The sequence below is a fragment of the Haliotis asinina genome, chromosome 16 (assembly GCF_037392515.1).
Source record: "Haliotis asinina isolate JCU_RB_2024 chromosome 16, JCU_Hal_asi_v2, whole genome shotgun sequence".
NCBI lineage: Eukaryota > Metazoa > Mollusca > Gastropoda > Lepetellida > Haliotidae > Haliotis > Haliotis asinina.
Genome location: NC_090295.1, coordinates 12,809,610 through 12,824,417, shown reverse-complemented (window position 1 = coordinate 12,824,417; position 14,808 = coordinate 12,809,610). Strand labels below are relative to the sequence as shown.

The window sequence follows — 14,808 nt, the reverse complement described above, 5'->3', positions numbered from 1 at the left end:
GTGGCAGCTAGATGATGTCTGTATAGTTCATGATCAATGAAATTGTAACTTCCACAGATCAACCTACCGATTAATCTAACACTAAACGTGATTGGTCTAGAGAATATTTTCAACCAATAAAAAATATCTTTTTCGGTGATGGCAGTGACACCAAATGAAGTAACAGTGCCCACCAAAATATGGTTTCATTAAATTTGCTTTTGCACATGTTTAAGTTTTCCTCACTACAAGTAATTCATTAATTACTTTCTTTTAACACCATATCTAAATTTCCTATATTTAATACAGAGCTGGTTACATGTTAACAGGGCTGGCAACATTTTTAGTTATCAGGCCTGTGGGCTTCCTTTCTTTTTGTAGTAGTTTCATACACTGGGTATAGTACAGTATAGTATACTGGGTATATTTGTTTCAATTTGATCTCGTCACTTTATTGCTGGAGTAATGCCGATGTGACGTCAAGCCCAAGTCAACTATTTGCTTCAAGGTCTGTATGGCAGACTAATAACACATGTGAGCACATATTGTGCTTTAAATACAATGCCTGTATGGCAGACGAATAACACATCTGAGCACATATCGTGCTTTAAATACAATGTATGGCAGACTAATAGCACAGGTGAAGCACATATTGTGCTTTAATTACAATGTTCAGATTATTGAATATATTTGAGAAGTTGTGCTTTCCGTGACTGGCTTCCAGATAAGATGGAAATATCATTGAAAATATTTATAGTGACATTAACGATGACTTTGCAGGTGTATTATATCACTTGAAAAACTTTTAGGTCACGAAAACAACTATGGATAGCATCATCAGTGTGCCTGCACGACGCCTTCAGTGGAGCACAGTGGTGTAGTAGTTAGCATGCTTGCCTCTCACGCCAAAGGTCCGCGTTTGAATCCCGGTGCAGACCGGGGCCAAACATTTGTAACCTGGGTCTCATACTGCGTTGTGCCCCTGGGCAAGGCACTTCGTCCACATTGCACTCAGTCCACCCTGCTGTTTAAAATGGGTACCTGAGAAACGGATGGCTGTACCTAGGCGGTCGCGCTTAGTAGCTACTTTGAAAGTACAATTCCGTCAGGGTGATAATGTAACGCAATGGAATATCGTGTTGGATCCTAGACGCAAAAATAGCATTATTATTACCGCCCATCCAGTCAGATTACTGTTTCAGACATTCGTGTGATTACAATGTACAGTCACGCGGAGCGTTAGTCCAAACCAGGTCAGATCTCACCTTTATCACCGTGCTGCGTCATCCAAGATGCCGATTCAGGTATGACTCAAACGCTTGCGATGACACTGAAAATATCAGCGTCCTTCTCGTCATATGTATAACTGCGATAGTTGGGATACAGTAGGCATACAACTATGCTACGAATGTTGTGTGACTGTGGTTTGCCTGTTGCTCGCCTGTGGTGCAGCTGCGACACAACACCTGTACGCCTGAAGCGTAACTGTGTTTGACCTTGCTTCCACTTTGTACTGAATCCTGGGGCCATGGATGTATAGAAATTCTATACCTGGAAGAGGCAAGTCTGCACCCCACTCTGTTGTTTATTATTATTCCCTACTTTTACTATTTTTAAACAATTATTTGTTTTTACTCCCGATGAGTGAGCTGGCTTTTACGCCCCGTTTAGCAATATTCCACCAATATCACCGCAGTTGACTCCAGAAATGGGCTTCACACATTGAACCCATGTAGGGGATCGAACCCAGTCCTTTGGCGTGACGAACGAACGATTTAACCACTCGGCTACCCCACCACCCCTTTTACCTACAGACTTGTGCAAGTCTAAGCTACCCTGACTTTGTGGTTTGATCAATTTGGTTCACTGAGCTGCATTGTGTCACTACCCGAAATAATATGAAAACGGCACGGTGACAGTATCCACGCCACGACGGTCGATCACGACGTCAGCTGAGCCACCTGATCGACGGATTATACTGAACCTTGACCTCTTGAACATATGGTCTTCATGCAGCTGACACTGTGAGCACACGGTTTCAGTCAGCTGTGAGATATTAGCTGGTGGAATGTTGTAGGTTATTAGGTGCAACACCTTCTTCTGTATGTATGCCTAAATGTTATTGTCTAAGTTACGAGAGTAATATACTACTACTACTACAACAACAACAACAACAACAACAACTACTACTACGACGACGACGACGACGACGACGACGACGACGACGACGACGACTGCTGCTGTTACTACTACTGCTACCACTACTATTTCTATTACTACTACGACCACTACGACTACTACTACGACGACGGCTACTATTGCTGATGTTACTACTTCTACTCCTACTATTACTGCTGCTGCTGCTGCTACTACTATTATTTCTATTCCTACTACTACTACTACTACTACGACTACGACTACTACTACCACTACTATTGTGTATCATATGCTTTGTCATAAATAACGTCCATTAATTCGTCTGGCTATAACACTGTCATCACAAATTGGAAGCTTTGCATTTTCATTGACAGTTACCCTGCACAGTTGACACAAAACAGTAATGTCTGCTAAAGCGGACTGTATCACGACCATATCATGAACATATGTTCATGAATGCCGAGCAAAACTAGTTTTGAACCAAATGTTTTAAGTCTTAATAATGTACACGTTTTAATGAACTCCCCACCACCCACCACCACCCCCACCCCCACCCCACCCCCCTAAACACAACAGTGGTACGGCCGAGGTATGACGCCCCTTGTATCATTCTGGATTTAGCATCCTGTGTCACTATCCGAACCAATATGAACACGGTGTAATGGTCTATATATAAGATTGTCTCTATACTTACCCTGCTGAAGATAAAATGCCGCCTACTCGCTGATGTTAACTGTTAAATGTTCATCACACGTATCAGAAATATTATCACATGCCTGTCATATCACTAATATTGGGTAGCTGGTATATTTTTTATATCGTCTCTTGTATCGCATGTGTATATGTATATATATGTATATGTATATGTATGTATATGTATATGTATGTATATACATAGTATGACGTAATATTTACGCATGCGTGCACTCGATGATTGTATTAATAAAAATGACGAGTACCTGGTTACAGGTGTAAGATGACCGTGCTTTGTTTGTTAAAGGCAGCCTGTGATATGACTCTGTAACTGGATCGTCACATGAACGGACTTGAGAAGGGAGTAAGGATGACAGAATCTACCCCTCTGTTAACGCCAAAAAGAGGAAACGACGACGGTGAGCATGTATATCCTGACCGAGTTTCTTAAACTAATTTTGTCACACGCCCTTAATCATGACGCAAGTATTTTTTTCCTTCGTCGTTACAGTTTTATGAGACATTTTGTTTGTTTGTTTGCTGTTTAACCCCGCAATCAACAACATTCCAGCTATATGGCCACGTAGTAAAACCTTGTGTCTGGACCAGACAATCCAGTGATCAACAGTATGAGCATTAGGTCCTGCAATTGGGTTACGATGACATGTGTCAATTAAGTCAGCGAGCCTGACCAGCCGATCCCGTTAGCCGCCTCTTACAAGTATGGATTACGGAAGGCCACTTCTAACCCAGATCTTAAGGGGTCTTTTGAGAGTGACAGTTTTCCCAGTTTGACAGGTGTCAACGTCTCTTCCTATAACACGACAGTTTAACAATACAGAGAAAACACTCGATGTTGGTATTAATAACAGTGATTACATGTACTATGTTTAGGTGTATGAAGTGACTTTGTGCGGACAATATTTAGCAGTCATCCTGTCTCCCTTTATCAGTAGGCTTTTAACAATAAATGTCTCGGTTTCTATATATCATGACAGCTTTGAACAAAAACTGTCTCGGTCTCTATATATCATGACAACTTTTGACAATAACTGTCTCGGTCTCTATCATGACAGCTAATTGTCTCAGTCTGTATATATCATAACAGTATTTAGCAGAGTCTTGTCTCCCTCCTCATATCAAGATAGATTTAAGCAGTGACACCGTCTCCCAATATTTAGCAGTGCCTGTGTCTCCCTACCTACACCACGATAGATTTAAGCATCAACCCTGTGTCCCTATGGCATGACAGTATTTGACACTGCCTGTGTCTCACTTCCCACACCACGATAGATTTAAAACAGTGACACTGTCTCCCTATGTCATGACAGTATTTAACAGTGTTTGTGTCTCTATCCCGTAATCACGATAGATTTAAGCAGTGACACTGTCTTCCTATGTCATGACATGTTTTCACTGCCACTGTGTTTTTGGCTGCTGATGTTGACAAAATTTTGTTGCTAGTGCATTCATAGGATAAAATTGAGTTAAACATGTAGTCGATGTTTCTCGTGAACCAAAAAGTGATTAAGACTGAGTGATTAAGTGCGCGCGAGTGGTTTTATGTCGGTTTTAACAATATTCCAGTATTATTACGACGGGATACCAGAAATACGGCTTACATTCTCTATCCATGTGTCGAATCCGGACGAGCGAACGCGTAAACCATCTCATCGCCCCCTCACCAAAACTTCACTGTTTCAAGCTACATTATCCCGACATTGTCATTAATTCACATGAAATACAGTTTCTTTTGCCCGACAGTTAGTATGTATGCATTTTCAGTGCAACCTCCCCTTATACACGCACGCACGCACGCAAGCACGCACGCATGGACAATTTCTTTAAAAAACACCCCTTTTCTTGAAATGTTCAATCCGCGCTTGTATTCCATTGTAGTACCGTGCCTGTGTTCACAACGATGGCTGCTGGCATATGTTGGCTGCTTTGGGTGCATCATGCTCTATTCCGCGCGTACCAACCTTAGCGTCGCCATCGTGTGCATGGTCAACGACACCGAAACCAACTCCACGTCGAAGATGTCAGAGGTACAGTTTCCAAACACCTCATCATCTGCTCACTGTTACGGTCGTAGTAAAATGTGACTGTACATGTGTCTGCCTGCGAAGACGTGTTCTTGCTATCAGTCATCAGTTTCATTACTTATCTAGTGGCGAGGGGCTGTGAGGTAGACTATCAATTAAAGCGTTCGCTCGTCACGCTGAAGACCAGGGTTTGGTTCCACACATGGGTACAAAGTGTGAATCCAGTTCTGGTGTCCCTCGTCGTGATGTTGCTAGAATATTGCTGAAAATTCCGTAAAGCCAAACTCATTTACCAGCCTTGTCCAAGAAATGCATTCATCTAAAATCGAAAATGCAGGAATAAAGCTAGCCTAGCTACAACCTCTATTCACTGCCTATCTGAGACGGGCCTTGATGGCCTTGTGGTTACAGTGTTCTCTTATCATATCGAAGGCATGGGTTTAATTCTCCAAATGGGCTCAACGTGACAGGCCTGTTTCTGGTTTCCATTGCTCACTCGACCAAATGTTAAAGTTATGGTGTAAAGATTAAGTCTGTATGCATATCTCTATGTGTATATGTTTATATCTGTGTGTGAAGCCTGTTTCCGGTACCCCCGCCGTGATTGCTGGAAAATATTTAATACGTGATTCCTTCTCACTCCCTTCACACGCTTTATTTCCAGCATGCCGAGTTCTACTGGACCAAGGGAGAGCAGTCGGGAATTCTCAGCGCGTATTTCTATGGTTACATAATAACACAGATTCCAGCGGGAATACTTGCCAGTAGATATGGCGGAAAGTACGTTATCTTTATCGGGATGTCCATTGGCTCGATCGCCTCACTGCTTCTACCAATCGGCGCCCGGACTTCCATCTACCTGGTGTATGCGCTGCGTGTGATTCTTGGAGTGTCTCAGGTAGAGATGATTGTGAAGGAGACAATGTGCACTTATTGTGTTAATTCTAGGTGGCCATGCACCTGTTCATCTCGTTCAGATGGTTGACACGGACGATTTGTTTTATAGGCGATTTTCAATAATGCGGGCACACTTTTGTTCTAAATTCTAAATTCTACACACAGGCATAAAGCTAACATTTATTACGAATGGTTATATACTCTGCCTTTTGGTCAAGTTTTTAAACATAAGTCATAATCATGAACGCTTATTTTTATGAGATTTCCTTTATTTAGAAACGTGCGTTTCTTTCAAAAACATATCACAAGACAAGGCTAGTGTGCTTGAAAGTCCGTTCCTTGAACACGTTGGACATGTTACTGCTCCGCCCGAACTAACGCCCGTGATTTGCACGCACTTCATTCATAAGTAAATGACATAGCTTCACTCATTAGTAACTGACATAGCTTCACTCATTAGTAACTGACATAGCTTCACCCATTAGTAACTGACATAGCTTCACTCATTAGTAAATGACATAGCTTCACTCATTAGTAAATGACATAGCGTTATGTTTTCCTGTTCCCAGGGAGTCTTGTTTCCATCCCTTCAATCCATGTGGGGGAGATGGGCGCCGCCATTAGAAAGTACAAAACTTACTGCTGTTTGTTATTCAGGTAAATAAAATTTGAAGATTAAATTTTATGCAAAGCAGACTGTACAGTAAGAGCAGAAAACTCTAATACCCATATGTAACTATTATGAAAGGTTCAAATGGCAATTGTTTCAAACATATTCAATACACTTTCTATAGCCACTTAATTTGCAATTATTACGAATATATTTAGTACACTTTCTATCGTCTCTAAATTTGCAATTATAACAAACATATATTTACTACACTTTCTACCGTCACTAAATTTGCAATTATTACAAACATATTTACTACACTTTCTATAGTCACTTAAATTGCAATTGATACAAATATATTTTGTACATTTTCTATCGCCACTTAATTTGCGGTTACTGCAAACATAGTTACCACGGTTTTTCACCGCTAGTACATTTCCAGTTATGACAAACACATGTACTGCACGAATTATAAATTTTGTACATTCCAGGAAATCAATTTGGTAACATAGCAACTTTCGCTATATCGGGCTTCATGTGTGAATATGGCTTCGATAACGGATGGGGGTCCATCTTCTACGTTACAGGTATTTCAGATGGGTCTTTCCCCTCTCCCACCCCTACATCCAGAAAACTTACCATCAGAAACCTAGGATCCTTAACACACAAAAACAATGAACAGACCTGCCGATCGTCGGGGGATGTCATAATCGCTTTGCAGAGTTACTTCCCCTGAGACTGCCAAACGAAATTTACTGTTTTCATTCGTCACCAGTCGTCCCTTTCCGTATCCTCATTCGGCTTGTTACAGACTAACAAGAGTTGGTCACGAATGCGCTGATTTTTCATGAGCAAATATAAAACCCTAGAGCCAGGAATCACCTGTCTCCATTATATTCCAAACAGATCCCAAAGCGGCGAAAATCACACGAATGTACCACTGAAAATTAATGACGACACCATGCCTTTTGAACAACGTCAAACCACACCAAATTGTGATTGCTCAAAGAAGATCTATTCTGCCTTCTGCCTCTATTCTGCCTTCTGTCGTCATTGTAAAACATCAGTGCGGAGAGTTTCTGGAATTTTTGAGTTTCCAGAATTAAATTGTGACGCGATTTAGAGACTTTGCTTATGTTCAGTCTATTGTCTCCCCCGACAGTGATCCAGCACCGATATATTCTGCTTAAGAATTCCCCTTGCCAAAGTATAGCAGGTTTTCAGTGGTTTATCTTTGGTAAATAACCTACATCTTTGACACATGCAAATTACAAAATAGAAATCCATTAAATTGTTATGCCTTTAACTAGTTAAATGGTTTTGTGTGTGTGCGCGCGCGCGTGTGTGTGTGTGTTAAAACTAAACACACTCACTTACTTTTAAGCATGGAGGGACATAGTTACTTTTTCGTCCACACCTGCAAATTTCGGTGATTTACAGTGGTTCTGTCATATGATTTTGACACCTGATTTCTGAGAAAACAGACAATCAGGCCTTCTTTGGCTCTGACTGAAATAACTGATATAATTCCCGATCCTGCTCTGGGAAGCTTGAGTGTGGACCAGACTTAGGTGTTCCAAAATCAAAAATCAAAATTGCGTTGTCATATTATTGGGCCTGTAAGTCATTCGTGCTGCTACTTCCGGTGATAAGCTGGTTCTCGTCTCTCTTTGCGCGCGCCTGCTTGCGATATACGAGACAGGGCTCAGCTTACTTCCGGTACCAGAATTCCGGTAGCATGCGTATTTTCAAGTACCTGCTCTGGTTCCAAATAGCGCGACCGCTAAATATGACTTTACTAGACTGGACCAAGTGTACAACCATGCTTGGCTGTCGAAGCTGTTGACGGTCCAAATAGTTGGCTCGTTTGGTAATGGCTAGGTGGTAAATGTGTTAGTCTTACAAGGATTATCGGTTCCTTACTGTCAACTGACCATTCGAAGAGGCATGAAATGTTGTATGTCACCGATCTCGTGAAGTACTGTGACCTACATACGTGGAGTTTTGGCTCATCACTTCGATGACACAACTCACTCGAACACTCATCCATCGACCCACCCACCAAACCCACACGATCACCCATTCAGTCACGTGTACGGACACAATGAATTCTTTCCCTAATAATGTCTACTGATATATACTTTTTTCGAACACCATCCGTCTATAATCAATCGCCATGATGTAATAACAAAATTATTCCCGACCGTCTTTCAAGTCAGTGCAAGTGCCCATTTCTTCCCCAAACAATTTGATGTCAACCATTTTGGAACCGTACTGTTTAGGTCTACAGGACTGCAAATTGATACCAGACACTTTCTAACCCAGTCTATTTTATCTCCTGTCTATAGGTGGCATATCGCTGCTATGGTGCGCTCTATGGTATATAACGGTCGCTAGTACTCCGGCCGAACACCCTCGTATCACAAAGAGAGAGAGGAACTACATTATCTCCAGTATTGGGGAAAAACAAGAGGTATCGTCCATTTATATCTCAGTGAATATTATGCGTTATATCCCAGCTAATATTTGAAGACCCGTGACATGATTTATTCTTCTAGCCCTGAGACATACTACCTACAAATACACGGTGTACCGTTACCAATAATAATTTTGAACATGGTAGGGGACATGCAGAATCAAATTCTTTCCCCGTCCCAATCATCCTATCGGTCTCGTCAAGATTCCGGTAAGAACTGGTCTTCAGTGACATTCTTGTCGTTAGAGGCGACTAACGGGTTCGGGTGGTTAGGCTTGCTCAATTGATTGACACGTGTCATCAAAAAGCGATTGTCTTCGTAGGACCACGACTATCATTGTTCGTCCAGTCAATGCTTTTGTTTAACACGGGCTTCTTGTGTAATCAAGCTGGGCATTTGTATGTTGTAGTCGTATATATCTCATTTACGGATTCAACGTAGTAAACCTACTTTTCTATTACGTCACAACTAATCCAGTATCGTTTTCATTCAGACACCCCCGACACCATGGGCTGCCCTGCTGACGTCGCCGGCGACTTGGGCTTGTCTAATTGCACAAGTGTGTGCTAACTGGATATCATATACACTGCTGACTAACTTACCGACTTTCCTCAAAGAGGTGCTGTATTTTGACATAGCCGAGGTGCGTATGAAATTACATTCAGGTAATTGGTACTTCCAAAGATTTGGAACAGAAGCAGATATATAACAGAAACAAACTGTGATTTTACACAATGGAAAATGTCAGCCTTCAGATAATAGTATTTGTTATTCTTAAATTTAACGGATGAGCAGCTCTGACGATCCCGGCAGAATTGACCTTCAGCAGTCTTTACTTGTCATAAGAACCGGTTAACGGAATCGGGTGGTTAGGTCAGACTTGGCAGATTGGCTTAGATTGACTCCTGTCACGATATCTACATGTTGATAATATGGGGTTATTCTCATATAAGCACTACTTGATGTCTGGTTGGTTTTCTTCTCAAGAACGGCTTGCTGTCGTCTGTTCCCTACATGAGCCAGGCCGTGTCTGGAGTGCTGTCTGGACAGATTGCCGACTTCTTCCGGTCACGACAATACCTCAGTACCACGGCCACCAGGAGAATCTTCCAGACCATCTGTACGTACCAGTAGATATACACATTATAACATTGGGCAATGACGTTATAATAGTGGCTTGTTTTTCAGGATTTGGTCAGGCGTAACTTGAGAATTTCTCCAGTTGCTAGATATAATAATTTAACATTTCATTTTTGCAATAATATGACGTATTTGAAGAGTAAAGGTTCATAGTTTATCGGCCAATAGTGTTTTTAATAACGTCTTAAAGCTTGTTATTTCATTCATCATTATGTTAAGAGTTTTGAGGCATGTCAATCAGAACATGCATTGATCTTTGTTGGTAAATTTCTTGGTACTGCTGTCATACTTTCATTGCTGTCATACTATCATTGTGCTCATTTTGCCAAAGCAATATACCTTTGGAAATAATTTTGTTTTGGTTTAAATTGTTGGCAAACTGAGTTTGACCAAAGGGAGAAACCACTATTTTACCCTTCTTTGAATAAAGGGACGCAAATTGGCATTTCTTGGCCCATAAACCACAACTATCTCCTCCAACTCCCTTTCAGTTAGGGGTTCATATGGAAAGATTTCAGTCTGCACCTTGGTTGTATTCTCATATACATCCTGTCTGACTAGTGAATTCTTAGTGAAACATATAATTGGCAAGTACCTTGACCATCTTATCATGAGTACAGCGTAATGCCCATCGTGTATATACATAAAGTAAAAAAAGCATCGGAACACCTCCGATTTTCTTTTTGAAAGAAAAATGTGTCGTCCTCAACTGACACTTAGTCTTGCTCAGAGTTAGCAAGTTATTGCGGGCGGAATGCTGACATGCCACTCAGGGCTTCTACTATAAGGTCGGTTGCCTTCCATCGACTATCAGCAGACTGGCCAGAAAACACCACCAAACTAATGGCGTCTAGGATCGATAGCGTTCAGGTCCACCACGAGAATCACATCCGTCCATATCAAGTGGTTGGTTATGTAAACAGCTGTACATCTTGCTTGTTGTCAAGCTCGACGTCAGTGGAATTAGAAGTTATGGCGAAGGGACCAATGGTCGCACGAAAGTCGAGTTTCCTTTATTCGTGGCTGTTGGAAGAGGTCGTGTTTGGCGCTGCAGAAAAAATGCACATGCATAACGGAATATCTTGTAGGAATAACATTCATTGATGGTGAGGAGTGACTCTTCCAGGGCCCCGTTTCACAAAACTCTCGTAAGCCTAAGGTCTCGTAACTTTTCTCGTAGCATTTCCACCTCCTATGTTACAGTATCCCAGGTACAAATGCTACGAGAAAAGTTACGATACCTTAGGCTTACGAGACTTTTGTAAAACGGGGCACAGGACTGTAACTGAGACCTTGACATATTGCTACTGGGAAAAGTATGTTGTGTTGCGTTATTTCTTTCCTTGTGTATATTAAGGTATGATCAACAGTAACTGGTTCCAACCCAGTTGGGTTGCACTGGGCATTTGTTCTACCAAACATATAATTTTATTATATAAAAGATATTTCTCATTTCAGCGTTTGTGGGAGCAGGTGCGTGTCTTATCGGGACAGGTTTTGTGGGCGTAGAGCACCGCTACATCCCCATTGTCTTGTTAACACTAGCAATGGGGTTTGTGGGTATGGCGTCCGCTGGCTACATTGTCAACACTGTTGACTTTGCTCCTAGGTAGTGTTTCTTTATTCTTTTAATTCAAGATTAGAAAATTCTGAATGTGTCCTTCCACGCCGTTTCAAGCGGTAATAAACATGTAATCAATGACACGTGTAGACAGGTTTCAATGATTGTTTATCCGTGTGGTGTAAGTGTAAAGTGATGTACCCACTGCGTGTGTGGGTATAAAGTGTACTGATATAGAGTGTACTGGCTTAGAGTGTATTGATATAGAGTTTACTGTCATGGAGTGTACTGGTTCTGAGAGTACTGGTAAACAGTGTACTGATGTAGAATGTACGGATATAGCGTGCACTGATATACAGTGTATTGGTATACAGTATAGTGTGTACTGATATAGAGTGTACGGATATAGCGTCCACTGATATACAATGTATTGGTATACAGTATAGAGTGTACTGAGGTAGAGTGTACGGATATAGCATGTACTGATATACAATGTATTGGTATACAGTATAGAGAGTGCTGAGGTAGAGTGTATGGATATAGCACGTACTGATATACAATGTATTGGTATACAGTATAGTGTGTACTGATGTAGAGTGTACGGATATAGCATGTACTGATATACAATGTATTGGTATACAGTATAGAGTGTACAGAGGTAGAGCGTACGGATATAGCATGTACTGATATACAATGTATTTGTATACAGTATAGAGTGTACTGAGGTAGAGTGTACGGATATAGCATGTACTGATATACAATGTATTGGTATACAGTATAGAGTGTACTGATGTAGAGTGTACGGATATAAAAAGTACTTGAATACAAAGTACTGGTATTCCGTGTACTGGTATGAAGTGTACTGATATAAAGTGTATGAATCTTCTTGTAATATCGTCGAAAGCCATGTTACGCACGCGAGCTTTACCTGTTTTACCTAAGTCAAAAGTTATGTTACAGATACGCTGGTATACTCTTCGGTATAACTAACGCTGCTGCCACGGTCCCTGGAATGGTGGCGCCTCTCGTCGCCGGCGCCCTCACCCCAAACGTAAGTGGGAGGAAGATTCGTCATGGGTCAACAGTTTGTTTTGATTTTTCAGCCAGGTCCTCAGTTGTTTAAGAGAGGACGAGTTATAAATATAAAACTTTAAATCCAGAGATTTACCCGTCTCGATTTATCCGCCCAGACAGATTGCATTATTCAGAGAAGGCAAAATGGCAGGAAAAATCCAATGAACAGGTCATTGATTACCACGTGCTGAAAAATATAAATATTCAAACCCAGGCCATGATGCCGACCATTGTAAGTAAATAGATATTGTAGAGTTTTACGTTACTGGTTTAAATTTGCATACGCTGTAAACATTGCTTTGAACGCTGCACATAACAAACATACCACTACTTTATTGCGAAAAAGATGAAAAAAGGTGTGACTCGGTGAAAGAATAGTGTAAAATGGTTATACACGTTTGGCTAGATCCGTCTTCTGTTTATAGCATGTCATACGAAGTCTCTTTTAAACAAAGCATGAATGATAATTATAGGCAGAAAAGGCGAAGTCAGTGAGTGAGTTTAGTTTTACGCCGCACGCGAAGTCAGTGAGAGAAGAGTAGTACAAAATATATTCGAAAGTTAAACAGACGTTTGGATACGATTCTTACCATAGCCGCTCTCCATTTTACGAAAATGTGGTACTGCAGGCTTGCCATTTCGTCCAGACTTTCATCTGTTCCGTATTTGTTTCAGTGTCTGATTGACAGATTGACTAATATGGATCATTACTATTTACTTTTTACCTCCCGGGACGTAAAGGTAGCCTTGTTGAGTTCGATTGCCCATTGGGTACAATGTCTAAAGATCTAATTTTTTCCTGAAAAGCAACAGCGATAAAGAGGCTAACAGCCATACTGATGAGGCACATCTTGTCTCTCTCCACAGAAGACGCAGGAAGAATGGAGGAACGTGTTCTACGTGTGCGCAGGATTCTGTGCCATAGGAATTGTGGTGTTCGCCACCATGGCCCGGGGGGAGCTGCAGCCATGGGCCGTGGACAGGGTAGAGGTGGACGTAGGAGAGGAGCAGGAGGCACCCGGGATGTCCGACAGGTCTCTAGATTCCAAAGACAAATTAGACACCAAGGCAATGATAGGCACGTCAAATCAATTGTAACACGTGGTCTCTGTTCGCCTTGCAAAAAATGGGTACCCGGTGGGATAAGTAATGTGATCATAATCTTCAAGCGCCTCACAGACAGCTTGGGCTATCCGGGGTTGTTGGTGAATCCGCCAATGCAAACACATTTAGAATTTACTTAAATGTGGTCTTTATTCATTTCCAAAAGGTTGGTTGGGTGGGGGTCGAACCTCCTGATCCCTCACCATGGAACCACCAATGGGTGTAATGATGAACTGTCTGTGCCATGAGCTATAGATCATTGTGGATTTAGCGCAGTATAAATGGAATAATCATATTACTATTTTACTATTATTATTATAACACATACCTGGTGTCATCATTTATATAAAGTAATCCATCAAAAGTTATGATCTGGCTGCCGGTTGGACAATGCAACAATGCTTGCGTTTTACATCCAAGACGGTAACGTGGACGGTTATTTTAGTCAGCTAAGCCCGGATTACGAAACATTGCTCTCATAGCAAACTGTTATGTTAGTCCGTAATTTAGAGAGTCCGGATACTAAAGTAAGCTTTAATGATGAATTCAGAAGTGTTTTGTCGGGATTCATAATGTAGTCCGGATTGTGGACAAAGCCGGATTGCATAGAGCCCGGATTTGTCAGATTCCATTGTACTTGCGGATATTGTAACGGGATAAAAACACTGTTATCAGTTTGTCCGTTGTGGTATTGTTGAATTCACGATGATGACGTCAGGTGTTGACAGGCCATGTTATTGAGGAAGAAATCAATATTTTTATATACAGTTTTCCGCTATGCGAATGTCGGCGGGAAATGTTTATTCCAAAGAAAGTTTGCAATTATGCTATTAAAAACTGTCAATTACCAAACAAGGAAACACTTTGCAAAATTTAAAATGCTTTCAACAGAAGTAAACATGAAGGAGGCAACTGTGAAATAAACAATGTCATATATTTTGTATATATTTTGTACAAGGAGTCAACTGGTATTATAAAAAATACACTTTGTGTCTCATTTGGCCTGTTTGTTTCTGAATCAGTCGGTTTGGTAGAATCCAGAGTGGGGCACATACCCGGACAAATTACAAT

General features: G+C 41.2%; 1 protein-coding gene across 1 annotated transcript; it reads left to right on the top strand.

The window, feature by feature from the left end:
- The first annotated feature begins 3,089 nt into the window (after positions 1-3,089).
- Positions 3,090-14,734, top strand: LOC137268128 (uncharacterized transporter slc-17.2-like). Its single transcript, XM_067802652.1, has 11 exons — positions 3,090-3,248; positions 4,729-4,877; positions 5,539-5,772; positions 6,341-6,428; positions 6,873-6,968; positions 8,730-8,854; positions 9,352-9,501; positions 9,846-9,978; positions 11,457-11,607; positions 12,520-12,610; positions 13,501-14,734. Exons 1-11 carry the CDS (start codon positions 3,173-3,175, stop codon positions 13,729-13,731), a joined length of 1,524 nt encoding a protein of 507 aa, XP_067658753.1. The 5' UTR covers positions 3,090-3,172; the 3' UTR covers positions 13,732-14,734.
- The last annotated feature ends 74 nt before the right edge of the window (positions 14,735-14,808 follow it).